Source organism: Moschus berezovskii, chromosome 22 (genome assembly GCF_049115385.1).
Source record: "Moschus berezovskii isolate FMDL1 chromosome 22, NW_MosBer_1.0, whole genome shotgun sequence".
In the NCBI taxonomy this organism is placed as follows: Eukaryota; Metazoa; Chordata; class Mammalia; order Artiodactyla; family Moschidae; genus Moschus; species Moschus berezovskii.
The window spans coordinates 27,672,458-27,690,941 of NC_142481.1; the positions used below are offsets into that span (position 1 = coordinate 27,672,458).

The 18,484-nt window shown below is 46.9% G+C and overlaps 2 protein-coding genes across 6 annotated transcripts in view; one reads left to right on the forward strand and one right to left on the reverse strand.

Moving 5' to 3' along the window:
• The first annotated feature begins 21 nt into the window (after positions 1-21).
• Positions 22-9,844, forward strand: ESRP2 (epithelial splicing regulatory protein 2). Of its 4 annotated transcripts, XM_055412474.2 has the most exons (16): positions 22-219; positions 308-436; positions 1,940-2,053; positions 2,178-2,292; positions 2,631-2,729; positions 2,952-3,006; positions 3,074-3,184; positions 3,262-3,394; positions 3,473-3,515; positions 3,685-3,986; positions 4,104-4,316; positions 4,411-4,609; positions 4,760-4,946; positions 5,262-5,427; positions 5,503-5,608; positions 9,154-9,844. In XM_055412474.2, the coding sequence occupies exons 1-15, from the start codon at positions 22-24 to the stop codon at positions 5,590-5,592; spliced, it is 2,154 nt and encodes a 717-aa protein (XP_055268449.2). In that variant the 3' UTR covers positions 5,593-5,608; positions 9,154-9,844. The 4 variants fall into 4 exon arrangements, with proteins under 4 accessions (XP_055268449.2, XP_055268448.2, XP_055268450.2 ...); XM_055412473.2 differs by having other exon boundaries at positions 5,503-9,844; XM_055412475.2 differs by having other exon boundaries at positions 3,077-3,184; positions 5,503-9,844.
• NFATC3 (nuclear factor of activated T cells 3) overlaps positions 9,288-18,484 on the reverse strand; it is a 98,512-nt gene continuing 89,315 nt past the window's right edge. Inside the window, exon 10 of one of the 2 annotated variants that reach the window (XM_055412471.2) lies at positions 9,288-9,426. In XM_055412471.2, the coding sequence (XP_055268446.1) occupies positions 9,305-9,426 (122 nt within the window). In that variant the 3' untranslated portion in view covers positions 9,288-9,304. The remainder of the gene's footprint in view (positions 9,427-18,484) is intronic. The other variant, XM_055412472.2, reaches the window with a different exon arrangement.

Here is an 18,484-nt window from a genome sequence, read left to right on the forward strand (position 1 = left end):
GCGACCCTCTCCTCTGCGGCCATGACTCCGCCGCCACCCCAGCCGCCGACCCCAGGCCCGAACCCCACTGCAGACTCCGCTGCCGACCCCCGTCCCGGGCCTGGACCCCTGGTCGTACTGTTCGGGGCCACGGCCGGTGCGCTGGGGCCGGACCTGGGTTCCGACGAGACCGACTTAATCCTCCTAGTCTGGCAAGTGGTGGAGCCGCGGAGCCGCCAGGTAGGGTGGGAAGGAGCCGCCGAGATCTCCAGAGAGCTTCGGGATCCCAGGAGCGCAGTGGCTGATCGGTTTTCCCCGCCGTTCACAGGTGGGGACATTGCATAAGTCACTGGTTCGCGCCGAGGCGGCCGCGCTGAGCCCGCAGTGCCGCGAGGCGAGCGGCCTGAGCTCCGACAGCCTGACGCGGGCCGAGCCGCTGGACAAAGTGCTGCAGCAGGTGAGCGCCGGGGCCGGGGTGAATGGAGGCACGGCCAGGCTGCAGGGACATTTCTCGGCGGGAGAAGCGGGAGAAGCGGCAGGAGGCGAGGCCTGGAGCACCACAAACAAGTGGCCAGGGTGGTAGGACGGGTTCCTGTTGTTTGAAACTTTCAGCGACTCTCTAATGTGCGTGTGTCCGCATGTGTCGGCGGTTCCAGGGGGATGTCTTTTCAGACTTTATAGTGATCCACTCCTACTGAGGGGGTGGAGATGGAGGCTGCGAGACCCCTCCCAGAGTCCCAGGCCTGCCGGGGATGGGGGGCGGGTAGGTAAGACGCCTTTGGGAACCTGCCTGGCCAGGTCGTCCAAAACAGCAGCCGGAAGCTGAAAGGGCCAAGGGGCCCAGACTTGGCCACAGGTCACAGTCCGTGCCGCTTGTGTCCTCGACCCACCACCCGCCTGGGAGACGCTGCAGCGGGGGCGTTGGGCGGTGTCTGCCCCGGAGGTAGACGCCGCCAGGTGTAAGCTGCTCGTCCAGGCCTGTCCCGGTCGGCTGGCCAGGCATGGGCGCTGTCCGGACCCCGCCTGGGGGGCTACCTGGCTCCTGAGTGCAAAGGCCTGGCTGAAGTGGAAGGCGGTTCCCTTTGCTGTTTTTCTTATCTTCTTTACTGCGCTCACCCTGTGCCTGACTCTTGGGTGGAATGAGTGAAAGTGCTTTACTAGCACAAATTCTTTTATCTTCCGACAACTTTGGTGGTTCCTAATGAGGAAACAGGCACAACGATGTGGAACCTGAGTCTGTTCCAGGACTCCCAAACTAGCCCCCCGACTTGGGATGCGTGTACTGGGTTGCCTTGCTCTGCTAGCCTCAGATGGGAAAGCTCGGGCTAGGGAAGGTTCTTGGGACTGTGGTTTGTGCTCAGACGTGTTCGCCGGCGGGGATGAGAATGGGGGAGGGGCTGGGCCGCTTCCCGCCCCCTCTATGAGCAAACACCTCAGTCCCAGCCGGTCGATCGGGTCTGGGTCAAAGCTCATGCTGCCCCTGGCGTTCAGGTGTGGAGCTCTGTCCTTGGAGTTTCTCGGCCCCCTGGTTGGTCAGACCTAGGGGCGGGGCTGCCATTGACCATGAGCAGGCTGGGCCTACCGCAGGACTGGGCCTCCCTCACCTGTCTGAGGGTGGTGCCTGGTCAGGGACAGGTTTAACCTGCTTTGTCCCGCCCCTCCCCACCTGCTTGTCCCACTCCACCAGGTGTTTGCTCTGGCCCCATTCCAGACTCCTGGAGTGTGTGTGATGGGGGCTCGGGTGATCTGTGACTGCTCCCATTTGGCCTGGAGAAGGTGACAGTGGATGGGGAGAGAGGGGGTGGGACACAGAGCCAGGCCCAGCAGGCGTGGCAGCCTCCTCCCCAGGCAGGGAAGGGCTGAACATCTGGCTGAACCAGCTTTGCAAGCCTGCACCCTCCCTCCCTCTGCCCACCTGGCTTTGAGTCCCTCTGTCTCTCTCTTCACTCCCTATTCCCAGTTCTCACAGCTGGTGAGCGGGGATGTGGCTCTTCTGGGCGGGGGCCCCTACATGCTCTGCACTGATGGGCAGCAACTGCTGCGACAGGTCCTGCACCCTGAGGCCTCCAGGAAGGTATGCCACCACTGAGGGTGCAACAGGGGACACAGTTCCCAGGATGCCCACTGTCACAGGGCGGGGGGCGGGGGGAGGCCAGGGCAGCTCAGTTCCATTCATCCCCATTCCCATGTGCCCCCAGAACCTGGTGCTCCCCGACACCTTCTTCTCCTTCTACGACCTCCGCAGAGAGTTCCACATGCAGCACCCGAGCGCCCGCTCTGCCAGGGACCTCACCGTGGCCACCATGGCACAGGGTATCTGTGACGCAGCAGAGTGAGGGTGGAAGGGTGGCTGCATGCTGAATGTGTCTTGAGTATGTGCATGCTGCCAAGTTGGATGAACACATGCGAGTTAACATGAACTGCTCAGCCCGACTGCAAGTCTGTGTGTTTGTGCTGGGGCACATTTGCAATGTGGGCATATGTCTCCATTTATCTAGGCTGCGGACCTGTAATGGCACAGATGAGCCAAGCCAAAACAAACGTGTTTGCTGGGATTCTGCGTGTATTTATGTAGGGGCTGTGAGCTTCAGTGGGACATGCCGGTTGCCCTCTTGTGCTGGGATTTCCTCATTGTTATTCTCTGCTCATAGACTTGGGGCTGGAGACAGATGCCACAGAGGATGATTTTGGGGTGTGGGAAGTGAAGACAATGGTAGCCATCATCCTCCACCTGCTTGAAAGCCCCAGTGGTAAGGTTCCCCTCACTACCTTGCACCTGTTCTCAAGGCTGGGTGAATGTCTGCCTCTTACTTCCTCCAAGTTCCCCTCCCCACGTGTCACCTTCTCTGAGAGGCCACAGGTGAAAGCCCTTTTGTTATCTCATCCCCCTCAACTGTCCTTTTTGCAGAGCTTGGTGGGGAGACACCCCTCCCCCACCAGACCCTGCTGACCCCCATGCCATCTCCTCTCAGGTCAACTGTTTTTGAAGCCTGAAGTGGTGAAGCAGAAATATGAGACAGGGCCTTGGTGAGTGAGGGGGCAGGGTTGGGGGTGACAGCAGCTGGACAGCTCTGACTGTGCCTTGCCCCCACAGCAGCAAGGCTGACGTGGTGGACAGCGAGACTGTGGTTCGGGCTCGTGGGCTGCCTTGGCAGTCATCAGACCAGGACGTGGCTCGATTCTTCAAAGGGCTCAATATTGCCAGGTGGGTACAGCAGGGTGGGTGGGCACGGGAGGACAGGCCCACCCAGGAGGTTCTAACCAGCAGTGCTGGCTCTGCAGGGGTGGTGTAGCACTGTGCCTCAACGCCCAGGGCCGCAGAAACGGTGAGGCCCTCATCCGTTTTGTGGACAGCGAACAGCGGGACCTAGCGCTGCAGAGACACAAGCACCACATGGGCGTCCGCTATATCGAGGTGGGGCTCTAGGGCTGGGAGCGGAGCAGGGCAGAGCTGAGGCTGGGCAGGCATGAGACCCATGGCCTGTCCCCACAGGTGTATAAAGCAACAGGAGAGGAGTTTGTGAAGATCGCAGGGGGTAAGTGTGCTCCCGACAGTGCCTAGTGCCGCCTGGCTCTTGACACATGTCCTGTTTCCTCATGCCTCTTGCCTTCCTGCTCCCCTGTGTGCCGGCGTGGGTGGGTATTTGGAAGGGCACAGATGTCAGTAGGTGACTCCTACGCCGCCCCTCCCACCCCCGCCCCAAGGCACATCGCTAGAGGTGGCGCGTTTCCTGTCACGGGAAGACCAAGTGATCCTGCGGCTGCGGGGACTGCCCTTCTCGGCTGGGCCAGCAGACGTGCTAGGCTTCCTGGGGCCAGAGTGCCCCGTGACGGGGGGTGCTGATGGGCTGCTCTTTGTGCGCCACCCTGATGGCCGGCCCACGGGTGATGCCTTTGCCCTCTTCGCCTGTGAGGAGCTGGCACAGGCTGCATTACGCAGGCATAAGGGCATGCTGGGTAAGCGATACATTGAACTCTTCCGGAGCACTGCAGCTGAGGTGCAGCAGGTGAGCCCCCCAGGCCCGACCCCCCACCCCCATGTGCCTCTCCAGGGTGCCCCTTCTCTCCCTGCCTTGGCCTTGCCCTCCTTGGCATAATCAGCCTGCTGCTTCCTTTCCTTCTAGGTCCTGAACCGCTACGCCTCCAGCCCACTCCTTCCCGCCCTGACAGCTCCACTGCTGCCCATCCCCTTCCCACTGGCAGCTGGGACCGGGAGAGACTGTGTACGCCTGCGAGGCCTGCCCTACACAGCCACCATTGAAGACATTCTTAGCTTTCTGGGGGAGGCAGCGGCTGACATTCGGCCTCATGGTGTGCACATGGTACTCAACCAGCAGGTAAAGCTACTGCCCAGGGGAGCCAGGGCAGCAGCATGGTTGGGAGTAAGGGATTCTCGCACATGACAGACGGCTCACAAGGTGGTGTGCACAGGGCCGGCCGTCAGGTGATGCCTTCATCCAGATGACATCAGCAGAGAGGGCCCTAGCTGCTGCTCAGCGCTGCCATAAGAAAGCAATGAAGGAACGCTATGTGGAGGTGGTCCCCTGCTCCACAGAGGAGATGAGCCGTGTCCTGATGGGGGGCACCTTGGGCCGCAGTGGCATGTCCCCTCCACCCTGCAAGCTGCCCTGTGAGTGTCTCAGGGGCTGGGGAAGGAAGTGGCATGTGGGAGCCAAGCTGTCATCACCCTCACTTTCTACGTGGGAGGACTCCTCTCTGGCTGCCCCGCCCAGGGCAGTGCTGGGCTCCCTGCGAATACACTCTCTGCTTCTGTCTCTAGGCCTCTCACCACCCGCCTACGCCACCTTCCAGGCCACCCCGACCCTCATTCCCACTGAGACAGCAGCTCTGTATCCCTCTTCAGCACTGCTCCCAGCTGCCAGGGTGCCTGCTGCTCCCACCCCGGTTGCCTACTACCCAGGGCCAGCCACTCAGCTCTACATGAACTACACAGCGTACTACCCCAGGTACCCTGCTGCTAAAAGAACTTCAGTCTTGCCCTCTTATCTTGGTTTGTGGGAGGCTCATGATCCATGATCCCCTTCCTGGGCCACATAACTCAAGGTCTCTTGGAGCTCCCTTATTCTGAGACAGTGAGGGAGTGACAACTGGGCTGATTGTTGCCACCTACATACTGGAATAGGGAGGACTCTGTAGAGGCAGGGGTTTCAGGGAGGAGGAAATGAACCAAGCAGAAGGCAGAGGCAAGGGAGGAGGCAGGTAGGGCTTGGTCCAGGCCATAACTGGGACTACACTACTAAATCCCTGCCTTTTCCCCCCAGCCCCCCCGTTTCCCCCACCACTGTGGGCTACCTCACCACACCCCCTGCAACCCTGGCCTCTGCTCCCACCTCCGTGTTGTCCCAGCCAGGAGCCCTGGTCCGTATGCAGGGTGTCCCATACACAGCTGGTATGAAGGATCTGCTCAGCGTTTTCCAGGCCTACCAGGTGAGGTGTGGCTGGAGGGCTGGGGAAGCTGGCTGAGCCTGGGGCTCCCTGCCTAAACCTCTGTCCCTCCTACAGCTAGCCCCTGATGACTACACCAGCCTGATGCCTGTTGGTGACCCAGCTCGCACTGTGCTACAGGCCCCCAAAGAATGGGTGTGTTTGTAGGTGAGGGAACCAGGAGGTAAGAGCTGACTGATGTCCTCAGCTAATGGGACTCTCCTGTCTCCAGAGAACCAGCGCCCTCAACCTGGTGGCTTCTTTCTGGCTTCAAAATTCTCAGAAGGTCCCCAGAGGAGATCAAGCCCCAACTCCATGCCCCCCACTTATTGCTCTGCCTGTCCACCTCACATGATGGCTGGACCCTGCATGCAGGGCTGGGGGTGGAATGGTGCTGCTCTGCTCCCAGTGGGCGGATCTGGGCTCCTTAAATAGCACCCAGAGAGCCTTTGTTCTGTTCTGGCTATGGCCCGTGCCTACAGATTCTGGGGAGCTGATGTCCACAGCAGGCTTGGTTTCTTTTTAAAAAATGTAAGCCCTGGTGCTTTCAGTGTATGACTCCAGGGAGCTTCTTTCTGAGTAAAGATACCAGTATGCTACCTTCCCCTGTCCCTTCTGACGGGGCACAGGGCAGCAGAGAGTGCTGGTCCCACTCCCCAGGATATCTGGACCTCAGTAACCACATTGTGCCAGGGGTGGTCCCACCTAAGGATGCTGGCCCCCCTGGAGCTTGGCACAAGGAATAGCACATGGCAAAAATCACAAACTGTTTTGATGGACTGTACTGCAGTATCCCCAAAGGACACTAGGGGGCAGGAGGCCCCCACAGAAAAACTCAGGCTTGACTTGTAAAGGGACTTCTGCCTACTTTTCATGCACACCTTGGGCAGGTCAGTTTTCCTGAACTCAACAGACACCTTGGAATGTCCTTTGCACCCACTGCAGGGTGCCCAACTGAAGCTTCAGAAGGAATCTGGAATTCTACCCTCTCCTCTGTAAAATAAAGGTTCCTATACGCAAATGGACTTTTTAAAAGCCCAAGTGCCCTTCCCTTTGGCACACAGTGAGGGGCTCCACACCAGCCCCATGCAGAGGAACACTCAGGCAGATTTCAAGGAGACTGTTGACCTGTCACCGTTTATTATTTCAGCACTGTAACTGAGGAGCCTGAATTGCTGGCTTCTTCCCTTTGTATTTGTGTAAGGAGCACTGTACTCCTATAAAAGGTTTTAAAATACAAAATGTACAAGAAACACAATCTCAAGTGCTGTAAACATAACTGAGAACCAGTTCCTTAATTGAACATCATCCATTTTATAAAATACAAGGTTTCAACTTGAACCCACCTGAGCCATACAGATGACCATCTGTTCTGAGTATCAACAACAGGGCTTTACAGCTGGACTCAGCAGAGCTCTGGTGATAGGGGCTAGCCCTGGGCAGGGGTGGGATGCACCCTGGGCAGCAGCACCACACTCGAACTCAAAGACATCTGTTCCTTTAAAAGCTTTTTTCAGCCAAGTTTCTTTGTGCATCTCCAGTAAGCAGAAGGCTTCTCATCCCATTCCTCAACCCAAGGTCTAGCAGGGTTGGAGGGGGAAGGGGTGGGTGCTAGCACATGCCCAGTTGCTCAGTGCTGTTACTAGAATTCAGTTTGCATAGTCCAATGGATGTGTGCTGTAACACCACTATGTTGCACAAAAATTAAGGTATTTGTCTACAAAGCCAAAAAATACTGTCTCTTACACCAAAGCTTTTACAAAGCTGATACAAAACTGCTTATGTAGTATACAAAGCTCTATTTTAAAATTTAACTTTTATTTTAAATAGGAAAGCATTTCTAGTGCTACAGGCATCAAGGTATTTAAAAGGCATCAAATTTTGGTGCATAGCAACTCTGGATCATAGAGGCTTTTATTCTTGAGGGCAACAGAGCAACCCCCAAAGGATCTTGCAAGGGAAGCTCTTTTAAGGACCCCATGTGAGGTGGCTACCCCAGGGGCATGAGGGCAGAGGAAAGTCTGGCCATCTCAAGAAGGTCAGCCCCCAAAAACCCTCCAGAGGAAGCTCTGGGCTTCCAACTACAGGCCCCGAAGCAAATCTCACTATCTACACTCTGTGACACAAAACTCACTTTCAAAGAAAATGTGAAAACACTGGGCTCCAAGAAGGACTAGAGTGATTTGCTGAAAGATAGATACTTTTTTCTAACTAATTTTGGGGAGAAATCGAAAACATCGTGGCTTAAAGGGAAAAAAAAAGACCATACTTCCTCATTGTAGGTCAACAGTTCCTATCTGGCTGACTAGAAATGGTGGACATTGAGCTGGCTCCCTCCACCTAGGCCTCACTTGGCTTCAGTAGAGAGTCCTGGCATCTGGGACCCACAATCCCCTGGAGTAACAGCATGGAGCCTATGACCAGCCCACCACACTGTCTCTCCTATATAGGCACTCAGAAAATTTGCTTCCTGAAGAGAAGTACAACATTTCATTTGAAAACATACTGCAAGCTTCAGGGGCCTTGAAATAGGCCCAAGCCTTGGAACAGGAAACTAATCCCACTACGGGGATGGGTAAGGGCAGGGTTTGAAAAGAGAACCCAAGTTGGGCACCTCCTTTGGTAGACAGCAGGCTGGAGTTTCTTGCTGGCCCTGCTTTGGGCACCAGCCTTACCAGCAGCAGCACCAGGGCATCTTTGGTGTGGAGGGTCAGCTTTACAATGGTATCTCATTTTTGGATTTGCCTCAAAGCCTTTTAAGGAAAGGCTGCTTTTTAGGCCATGTGGATGGGGCAGGATAGGCCAGGATCATTTCAGGCTGTAAACAACAAGGGAAAAGCCTCCCATGCCAGTGCAGATCTTAAGAGTTTCCCATCTGGAATCCTGCAGGTCCTCTGCCCTGGTCCTGAAGCATAGCTCATTTGTGCTTGGCTTCTGACAGCCTGGCCTCTAGAGATGAGCTAGAAACAACAAAGTTGCCTAAACAAACCATCAGGAGACTATGGCAGCCAAACGCTGATGCTTCCACTTGGAAAAGGTCTGGGACCAGAGGACACAAAAAGGAAAAATACTCCACAGCCTACCTGTTAGTAGGATGGCAGGAATTAAAGATATCAAGCTAAAAATAACCCCATCTTTCAAAGCTTCCTTACATGTAGTTAATTTACCCAAGGCCCTGAGGGAAAAAAAGCAATTTCAACTTGGAGAGGGTATGGAGGGACAGCAGGAAGATTACCTAAAAAGTTACAAAAATGCTATGCTCTGGAATGTCATTTTGTATTCCAACACTTCAGTGATTGGAATGGTCTCTTCTCATTTTACCTAAGAGTTTACTTTTATAAAGAAATATGAGCTACATTTGGCTTTACTTCCTATGAATCTATGAAAGGCTTCCAGGACACATGCTGAGTTTCTGAGGCATAGGTGTGGGCTTGGGGTAATTTTTTTTTTCTTTTACCTCTGGAAAGTTTTATCAAAAGTTTCTACTTTAAAAATATCATCAAAGCTAAAGAGTCCTTCAAATGACCTAAAGCAGTACAAATCACCAATCCTAGCTAAGCAACCAGGTCACCTGTAGAAGCAGCACCTCTGAAATGGAGAGCCTGCTGCATTCACACTCAAAGCACCCATCATATAAAAGTATCCTATTTAAATATAAAAAGCAAAGCTCATTTCTCCAAAGATCAAACAGCCTGTACTGCTCCTGTTCTCTTACAAAATCTTCCCAAGGCCTGAGTTGGAGGAATGCTGCTTTCCCCACATGCGGTGATCCCAACTCCTGGCTCCATCCTGAAGGTTGCAGAGTTGGAAACCCAAGGTCCAAGGAGAGAAACACGCTGAGAAGTACATGATGGTGGACACAAGGCTGCAGTGAGCACTGTCAGAGCCCGTCGGATCTTCCTAAATCCAGGGAACTGGGACCTGGGAGGGGAGCCTGCCTGCTCGCCCCTGTCCCTTGGGAAACAGAAATCTGGGACATGTCTCTCCCAATTACCTCGTTCACTGAAAAACAAGAAAGGGAAGAGTAATTAGTGACCTCTGTGTGACTGACCATATGATGCTCGAAGCTGAGCTCTATTTCAACGATGTTTTTTCCCTTTCTGTGGCTTTTTAAAAAAGTGAAGGCAGTGCTTGAAGCCTACTCTTGAACTGGATGGAAACATCATTCCAAAAGTTCTTCCAGGCCCCCCTTTCTCTACCTTTCAGGTCAGTTTTTATTGGGAAGGGGAATGGCTCAGAGAAAGGCGAACGTTCCTACCCTCACTGTGAAGGCTCAGGCTGCAGAGCAGAAGACAGGATTCTTCTGAAATGTATAACCTAACTTTTCCTTAATCTGCATCCCTTTAGGAGAGTTTTCCTTTTCTGATTCCTGCAGTGCACCTTGGATATAAAGTGAATGAAAATAAATATTTTGATGAGAGTTGAGATTTGGGGATTACTTTGTTACCCTATGCTAATACAAATATTTGTATTATTTCTGATCCTTTCAGAAAAGGCTCTTGATTTTGCTGATTTATAGTCTTCTGTGAGGTCCAGTGCAAAGAATTTTAATCTTAGGAACCAACATAGAAGGAAACATCCCAAATAAGAACCTTTAGTTCTCTCACCATTAGAACTCTTTGCTTTGAAATGAAAATTCTTTTGCTTCATCAACTAAAAATTCTATACTAAGACCACTCCTAAGCATATACTCAAGGGATCTGATAACTACTTCCACATAAAAACCTGTACTCAAATGTTCATACCAGCATTATTCATAATAGCCCCAAAGTGGAAACAACCCAACTGTCTACCATTGATGAATGGATAAACAAAATGTGGTCTGTTCCATACAATGAAATATTATTCAGCCTTAGAAAAGAATGAGGTTCTAAATACATGCTGCAACATGGATTGAACTTTGGGATCATTATACTAAGTGAAAGAAGCCAAACACAAAAGGTCCTATCTTGTTTGATTCTATTTATATAAAATGGTCAGAACTGACAGAAAATAAATAGGTGGTTGCCAGGTGTTATGGGGACGAAGGAACAGGGAGTGACTGCAGAGATGTATGGGGTTTCTTTCAGGAGTAACGAAAATGTTTTAAAATTAGATACTGATGATGACTGTACAACTTTATGAATATACTAAAAACCACTGAACTGTATTATTTTCAAAGATGAATTCTAAAGTAATGAATGAATAATGAATCTCAGTACAGCTTTTATAAATTAAAAATAGACCAAGAGAAAAAAAAAACTTTCCATAATTAGCATCTGAAGTGATCATAGAGCAAAGGAGACACTATTGATCATTAAAAAAAACTTCAAGTACTAATATCTAATCTATTGTTTAGGTAGTTAAGAAAAAAAATTTCCAAACTCATATACTCATTATGGCTATAAGGAAAAGGAAAGTAACATTCACTCCACAAATATTTATTGAGCATCTATGGGTTAAACTTTACAACTGAAAATTTGTATCTTGTTTCAGTTAATCTTGACAACAATTTAAGATCAGTATTATCCCACTTTACAGACAGATAACAGAGGTTTTGTCACACAATTTGCTTAGTAAATGGTAGAATCAGTTTCAAAACACCCGTTCAGCTTCTTGAAAGCCAAGAGTGGGAGAGGATGGAAATCATTTAGACAAAGAAAATGCAAAGGTCTTAGACAAAAACAATTCTAAGAGTGAGTGTTGTGACTGTAAGAAGCGGAAAGGATTGATTCATTACTACCACCAAGGCTCTAAGTCTAGGAAGAATAGTGCTGTCACTACTGGAGATAAGCTGAGGAGGAATTTAGAGGAGGAAGGTGGTAGGTCAGCTCTGGAACTGAATTTGGAAATTAGAACACCCAAAGGAAAAATCCTATGGGTAAGAAACTACAGTGAACAATCAAGAGGAGACTTATGCACCTTCTTACTACAGACTTGGGAGTATGGGAGCAGTTTCACAGTCCCACTGAAGAGCAAAAGGCTGAGAAAAAAATGAGTGGGAATAGCCTTGTGAACTGAGGAGAAAATAAGACCTAGGAAAGCAAAATATGTAAGCAAAGGAATGGCCTGGAAATTAGGTTTGAATGCAGGCTTTGCCACTAATTCCATGTGTATCCTTGACAAATTATTTCATATATACAAGATTCCCATTTCCTTGGATAATCGATGATGGTGTTATAAACTAATAAGGTTTCTTTAACCATAGAAGTCTGTGAATCTCAACAGACAAATTTTCAAGTAGCAGCATTCAGAAAGGCAAAGAAGTGAAGGATGAAAATTTGGCTTGACTGGCATTAGTAATCACTGACTGTGATTAGTTCAACAGTATGTGAACCATGAATTTCCAGATGTTCAAGCTGGATTTAGAAAAGATAGAGGAACCAGAGATCAAATTGCCAACAACTGTTGGATCATAGAAAAAGCAAGAGAATTCCAGAAAAACATCTGCTTTATGACTACGCCAAAGCCTTTGACTGTGTGGATCACAACAAACTGTGGAACATTCTTAAAGAGATGGGAATACCAGACCACCTTACCTGCCTCCTGAGAAATCTGTATGCAGGTCAAGAAGCAACAGTTAGAACTGGACATGGAACAACAGATTGGTTCCAAATTGGAAATGGAGTACATCAAGGCTGTATATTGTCACCCTGCTTATTTAACTTATATGCAGAGTACATCATGCGAAATGCTGGACTGAATGAAGCACAAGCTGGAATCAAGATTACTGGGAGAAATATCAATAACCTCAGATACACAGATGATACCACCCTTATGGCAGAAAGCGAAGAGGAACTAAAGAGCCTCTTGATGAAAGTGAAAGAGAATGAATGAGCTGGCTTAAAACTCAAAAAACTAAGATCATGGCATCTGGTCCCATCACTCCATGGCAAACAGATGGAGAAACAATGGAAACAGTGACCAACTTTCTTTTCTTGGGCTCCAGTATCACTGTAGATGGTGACTGCAGCCATGAACTTAAAAAACGCTTGATCCTTGGAAGAAAAGCTATGACCAACCTAGACAGCATATTAAAAATCAGAGACATGACTTTGCCAACAAAGGTCCATCTAGTCAAAGCTATGGTTTTTCCAATAGTCATGTATGGACGTGAGAGTTGGACCATAAAGAAAGCTGAGAGCCAAAGAACTGATGCTTTTGAACTGTGGTGTTGGAGAAGACTCTTTAGAGTCCCTTTGACGACAAGGAGATCCAACCAGTCCATCCTAAAGGAAATCAGTCCTGAATGTTCATTGGAAGGACTGATGGTAAAGTTGAAACTCCCAATACTTTGCCCACCTGATGGGAAGAACTGACTCATTGGAAAAGACCCTGATGCTGGGAAAGATTGAAGCCAAGAGGAGAAGGGGATGACAGAGGATGAGATGGTTGGATGGCATCACTGACTTGATGGACATGGGTTTGAACAAGCTCTGGGAGTTGGTGATAGACAGGGAGGCCTGGCGGGCTGCAGTCCGTGGGGTCACAAAGAGTCAGACACGACTAAGCGACTGAACTGAACTGTGGTTAGTATTTAATGCAGAATAGTAAAGAAATAGAACTATAAGCTAAAGGAATTAAGTACAAAAGGGTGAAGATTAAGTAGTGCTGGTTAGCTCCAGTAATCACTAATTGAGATCAATTTTTGAAGGTCATTGATACACAGACTTATGAAGGCCTGTGCCAAATAGATGGTGCTTTTTAAATAAATTTTCCAGGCTAGGACTTATTTACCATTCTTGATGGTATGCACAGAACAATGGAATTAATCTAAACTGACTCCTGATTGCTAGAAATAACTCACTGAAATAGTATGTAAATGAAAATTTATGGGAATGTATGTCAGTACATTTTCTCTTCAGTTTCATCATAAGTATAATGAAGATTTTTTAAAAATCTTATATAGTACATATATACGTATATTGTGTGTATATATATATATATATATATGGGATTCCCTGGTGGCTCAACTGGTAAAGAAACTGCCTGCAGTGGGAGAGACCTGGGTTCGATCGCTGGGTTGGGAAGATCCCCTGGAGAAGAGAATGGCTACCCACTCCAGTAATCTGGCCTGGAGAATTCCATGGACTGTATATAGTCCATATATCTATAGTAAATAAAGGGACATAAATAGACAAGGCAGCCTTTGGCACCTCTGTCATAATAACAGGGAACAGTGTTTTCGGTGTGGATTCTACGCGTGGGTCTATGGGTTAGTTTCATGCCAAGAGAGAGCCCAAGGATGGCTGTGATCTCTGTGCATGGCCTCTTAAGTTACTCATCTCATTAGACTATCAGTAGGTATCAATATTATCTGTCTCTCAAATAGCTTATTAGCTCCCAAAGGACAAGGACCTTACTACCAAGGAAACATCAATTTCTGATGACTGAATAAATGCATCCTAATTCAATACAATTACTTGGAAGCTGTTTGGAACTAGTACCCTGAAAGTTCATTAGGTGGTGTGGTAGGAAAGGGACCAGAGAATGTTATTAAAATTCACACATGGCATCTGATTTTGACTTTGACAGTGTCTATTTTAAACAGGTCTCACAGCAGTGGCGAAAAGCCAAATATAGAATCAAGTACTCAGCTCAGAGTCATCTTTTCTGTTGCTTATTCCTTCCAAAGATGACAACTTCAGAGATATCATAGGTTGCCATAAAACCACAGCTTTTTCAACTCTTATCTCACTGTTCAAGTTTTAAAACAAGATGATTAAAAATGGTACTCTATCATCATAAAAAAACACATAATACAGTTTTCATGTGTCTTTATGAGGAAGTCAATGTTTACATCTTGAGGATGAGAGTCTAAAACCAGCACTATCCACCCCTCACCAAGTACATTTTAATGATAAACACATGATTTCCTGAAAAAGTCAGGTGATAACCTTTATAGTAAAAGCCTGATCCAAGCTGCGTTATTTCCACTCCCCTTCACCAAAGTTCTGCTCTCCTTTTGCCTAGTGTGCTTCACTTCATTTTGCTAAAGCAACCTGGAAGATTCTTGACAGTTCAGGATTTTAAGACTAGGATAAATCCAAGATTTTTCACAAAGAAACACTCAAGCTGACTATACACAAAAATACTTTGATATATAATATTAGTACATAATAATTAGCTAGTAGATTTAATTTCCAATGGAGCTAGTAACTTGTCTATTTTGGTCTCCATTGACTCCTTCAGTTCAATTCAGTTCAGTTCAGTTGCTCAGTTGTGTCCAACTCTTTGCGACCCCATGAATCACAGCACACCAGGCCTCCCTGTCCATCACCAACTCCCGGAGTTCACTCAAACTCATGTCCTTCGAGTCGGTGATGCCATCCAGCCATCTCATTCTCTGTCGTCCCCTTCTCCTGCCCACAATCCCTCCTAGCATCAGAGTCTTTTCCAGTGAGTCAACTCTTCACATGAGGCAGCCAAAGTATTAGAGTTTCAGCTTCAACGTCAGTCCTTCCAATGAACACCCAGGACTGATCTCCTTTAGAATGGACTGGTTGGATCTCCTTGCACTCCAAGAAACTCTCAAGAGTCTTCTCCAGCACCACAGTTCAAAAGCATCAATTCTTCAGTGATCAGCTTTCTTCACAGTCCAACTCTCACATCCATACATGCCCACTGGAAAAACCATAGCCTTGACTAGACGGACCTTTGTTGGCAAAGTAATGTCTCTGCTTTTTAATATGCTATCTAGTTTGGTCATAACTTTCCTTCCAAGGAGTAAATGTCTTTCAATTTCATGGCTGCAATCAGCATCCGCAGTGATTGGTAAATACTGAGTGCTGAATAAAATTACATGCCATTGAATCTTTAATGGCATGCTGGCAAAACAACAACAAAAATTATGCTCAAATAATAGCTACTGAATATGAATTTTAGGCCAGGCAGTCAGTACTGCAACAAAGCAGTCTTTTCACCATTCTTCAGCAATAACTTGAGAGCAGTGTGGTATACAAGTCCACTGCTCTCCTTTGCCCCTCACTTCTCCCTTAGATTGGGAGCTCTAGGCTCTGGCTCCCTGAGATAGCCTTCTAATGTGGCCAAAATTTGTCAACTTAAATCAAAATTATTACTGATAAACAAATCTATAATGTAATTTATAGGTAAATCACTAGCAATCTTGATAAATACAGTACTGCTTAAAAATATTAATGCTTACAATTTCATTTTCACTTCCTTTTGAATGTATATATGCATGAATTTATTGATTTAAATCCTACTCCATAAAGCATGTGAGTTGGCTTTATATTTTTCACCAATTTAAGGTAAAAACAAAGAGTTATTTATACCCCTCCTATACAATATTCTCACTTTTTCACTATAAAGAGTAAAGTGAATTAAAAGCCTAGAACAACAGTCAACAGCCCTCAACACCCGTGCTAATGGGTTATGTAGGTCACAGCATTTGGGCCACTTGTGGCATCCACTGTCCTTGACTGCCATTACCGCAACACCTGGATTGCCTGTGTCACCACAACAGAAGTAGAGCCATCAGCAATATTTGCTGTAAGAAAAAACTTTTTTTAAAAATCCAGGAAATGTTCAAATTAGTAGTCCACTGAAATGCTATCTGCACACACGAATGAGGTGTCTCAGTAACAACAGCCTCTTATTTAGAGCTATTTCCAATGCTTATGAATTCAGAGTTAGAGCTGGCAAGCATGGTATGGCATGAAATCTCACCACCAGGTGGAGGGGCAGGGTAACCTAGAGCCCTGCCTCTGGAGTAGGCACACGCACATTGTCAAACACACACAAGTTTAAAGGGTCTTCATAACTAGCACTGGAGCATCTTGGTCATTTTTGTAAACTATTTTTAGGTCTAATTAGTCTCCATTTATGTATACTATTTCATTTTAAGCTCCAATGAATGTTCATAAAAGTTTGGCAAGTTCATCTTTTCTGCCTTTCCTTACACCCCAAGATTAAAGGTACAGTCATTTTCTAGCTGAACAGTTTTATGGAGATACTATTTTTTATAAAATGAAGGTACAATCATTTTTTAAATTTCCCTTGAAGAAACGAGACATTTGGAAGTAAAGGTATAGAAATTATTTTAAATGGATGAGAAACTAGTAGTACTTTATGGTTTATTACTCTAAAGCAGAGTTCTCCTAAGATTTACTTTCAGGTTATTAGGTAAGTTATAAGAATACTATCTAAATGAAATACATAAAATACTGAACTCAACTATTAATTATTTTGCTTTTATCAAAATCAGACTAATTTACCTTTTCAAGGTAAAGACAGAAAAAAGTTCCTGAAAATTTAGAAGTCTACCTATGGTAGACTGCTACTGTCCTAATTCATTCTTCTCTAGTAATTGAGTTCACACTGAACTCTAGACAGTTTCCAACTTGAGGACAGAGTCAATTTATAGGCACAATGATCAGAGATATTCTTCACTTTTAACATTAGGTTTAACATAGTAAAGAGAAATTATGACACTTTTTTTTTTTAACAACTGAGGGGGAGGTCAGTCGTGCTATTACAGGCCGTTTCTTTCTAAGAAACCTTTTATATATGTGGTCCTATACTGTCATATAGACCTTTCCTCTAGAAAACGTTGTGACTCAAAACATTCTACAAACACTGAGTCTCCAGCTAAGTAAATAGTTCACAGTTACTTGAACGTATATTCAAGTATCAGCACGTATGTTTTTGTATCAGCAAAAATGAAACATGGGGGGAGGACCCCAAGACAAAAAACTTCTTTTCAATTTGGGTTACGTATTCTGAATTTTAGGCTTATCAGAAGACTGTCCTTTTCTTTTTTTTAATTTGAACATTTTCTCTGAGTAATCTTGTTCATTTCTGTATACTGTCGACGCCTAAATCTACTGTCTCCAGATCCCAAACCTGAGCTCCAGAGTTGTAAACCCAAACAACTTATTCCACACCTATGCTATGAATCCCACACGCTTGCCTCTTCAAGGCCTTCCTTGTTCCATCAAATTTCTTCACTCTTCCATCTCTTTAATCAAGCTACCCACCCACCCTCTCCTCCTAAGATTCTTCTCATCATTACTTAAATATGGGTAAGTCTCCATCTCAAACCAGCTAGCAAATAAACACCCAAGACCCACATGGCCCTCTATCTCTAATTTTTTTTCATTGTTTAATATCTTAAAGGAGTTATCTACCCTGCCTGCTGTTTCTCTGTTCTTCAGTTCAGTTCAGTTCAGTCGTGTCTGACTCTCTGCGACCTCATGAACCACAGCACGCCAGGCCTCCCTGTCCATCACCAACTCCCAGAGTTCACTCAAACTCATGTCCATCGAGTCGGTGATGCCATCCAGCCATCTCATTCTCTGTCGTCCCCGTCTCCTCCTTCCCGCAATCCCTCCTAGCATCAGACTCGTCCAGTGAGTCAACTCGTCGCATGAGGTGGCCAAAGTATTGGAGTTTCAGTTTCTGTTCTTACCTCCTGTTTATTCCTTAGTCATCCCTTCACTCCACAGAAACACTTCTTACTAAGATCACAAGTGACCAACTTGTTGGCTTCATACATGGGAAGGGCAATGGGGTAAACACTGGAAGAAATAAGCTTTAATTTTGGTTCAGCTGTGATGTGACGAAGGCAACCTAAACTTTCTTCAACTGATTTTTCTCAACTATAATACAAGGAAATTCATTTAAATCCTGGTTATAACTCTCCTGAGAGTTTTATAGATATGCAGAAATTTAGTTGCCAATGATGAGATGAGACCAGGGTATGCTGGCCCAGATTCTAGGAAGGCCAGGGTTTTGGTGCCTTGTCTGATTGGAAGCCTTAGTATCCTAAATATAAGATTTGGGTACTGGACATGATTTCTAAATCCACTTCCAAATCCAAATTGATTAAAATGAAATTCAAATGGCATTTTGAGAACTACAATCTGTATATTAGTAATTTCTTTCTTTTTTTTTTTTTTTTTACTATTTTTTAAATATTTATTTATTTATTGACCATACTGTGTGCTGTATGGGATCTTAGTTCCCCAACCAGAGTCAAACCCTTGGCCCCTGTATTGGGAGCACAGAGGCTTAACCACTGGACCACGAGGGAAGTCCCTGTAATTTCTATCACAGACTT

Bases quoted from the DNA above. Each gene is read 5' to 3' on its own strand.
- ESRP2 (XM_055412473.2), top strand. From the start codon at position 22: ATGACTCCGCCGCCACCCCAGCCGCCGACCCCAGGCCCGAACCCCACT. The intron at 2,054-2,177 runs GTATGCCACCAC...ATGTGCCCCCAG, and splicing joins ACCCTGAGGCCTCCAGGAAG to AACCTGGTGCTCCCCGACAC. The intron at 3,395-3,472 runs GTGGGGCTCTAG...CTGTCCCCACAG, and splicing joins TGGGCGTCCGCTATATCGAG to GTGTATAAAGCAACAGGAGA.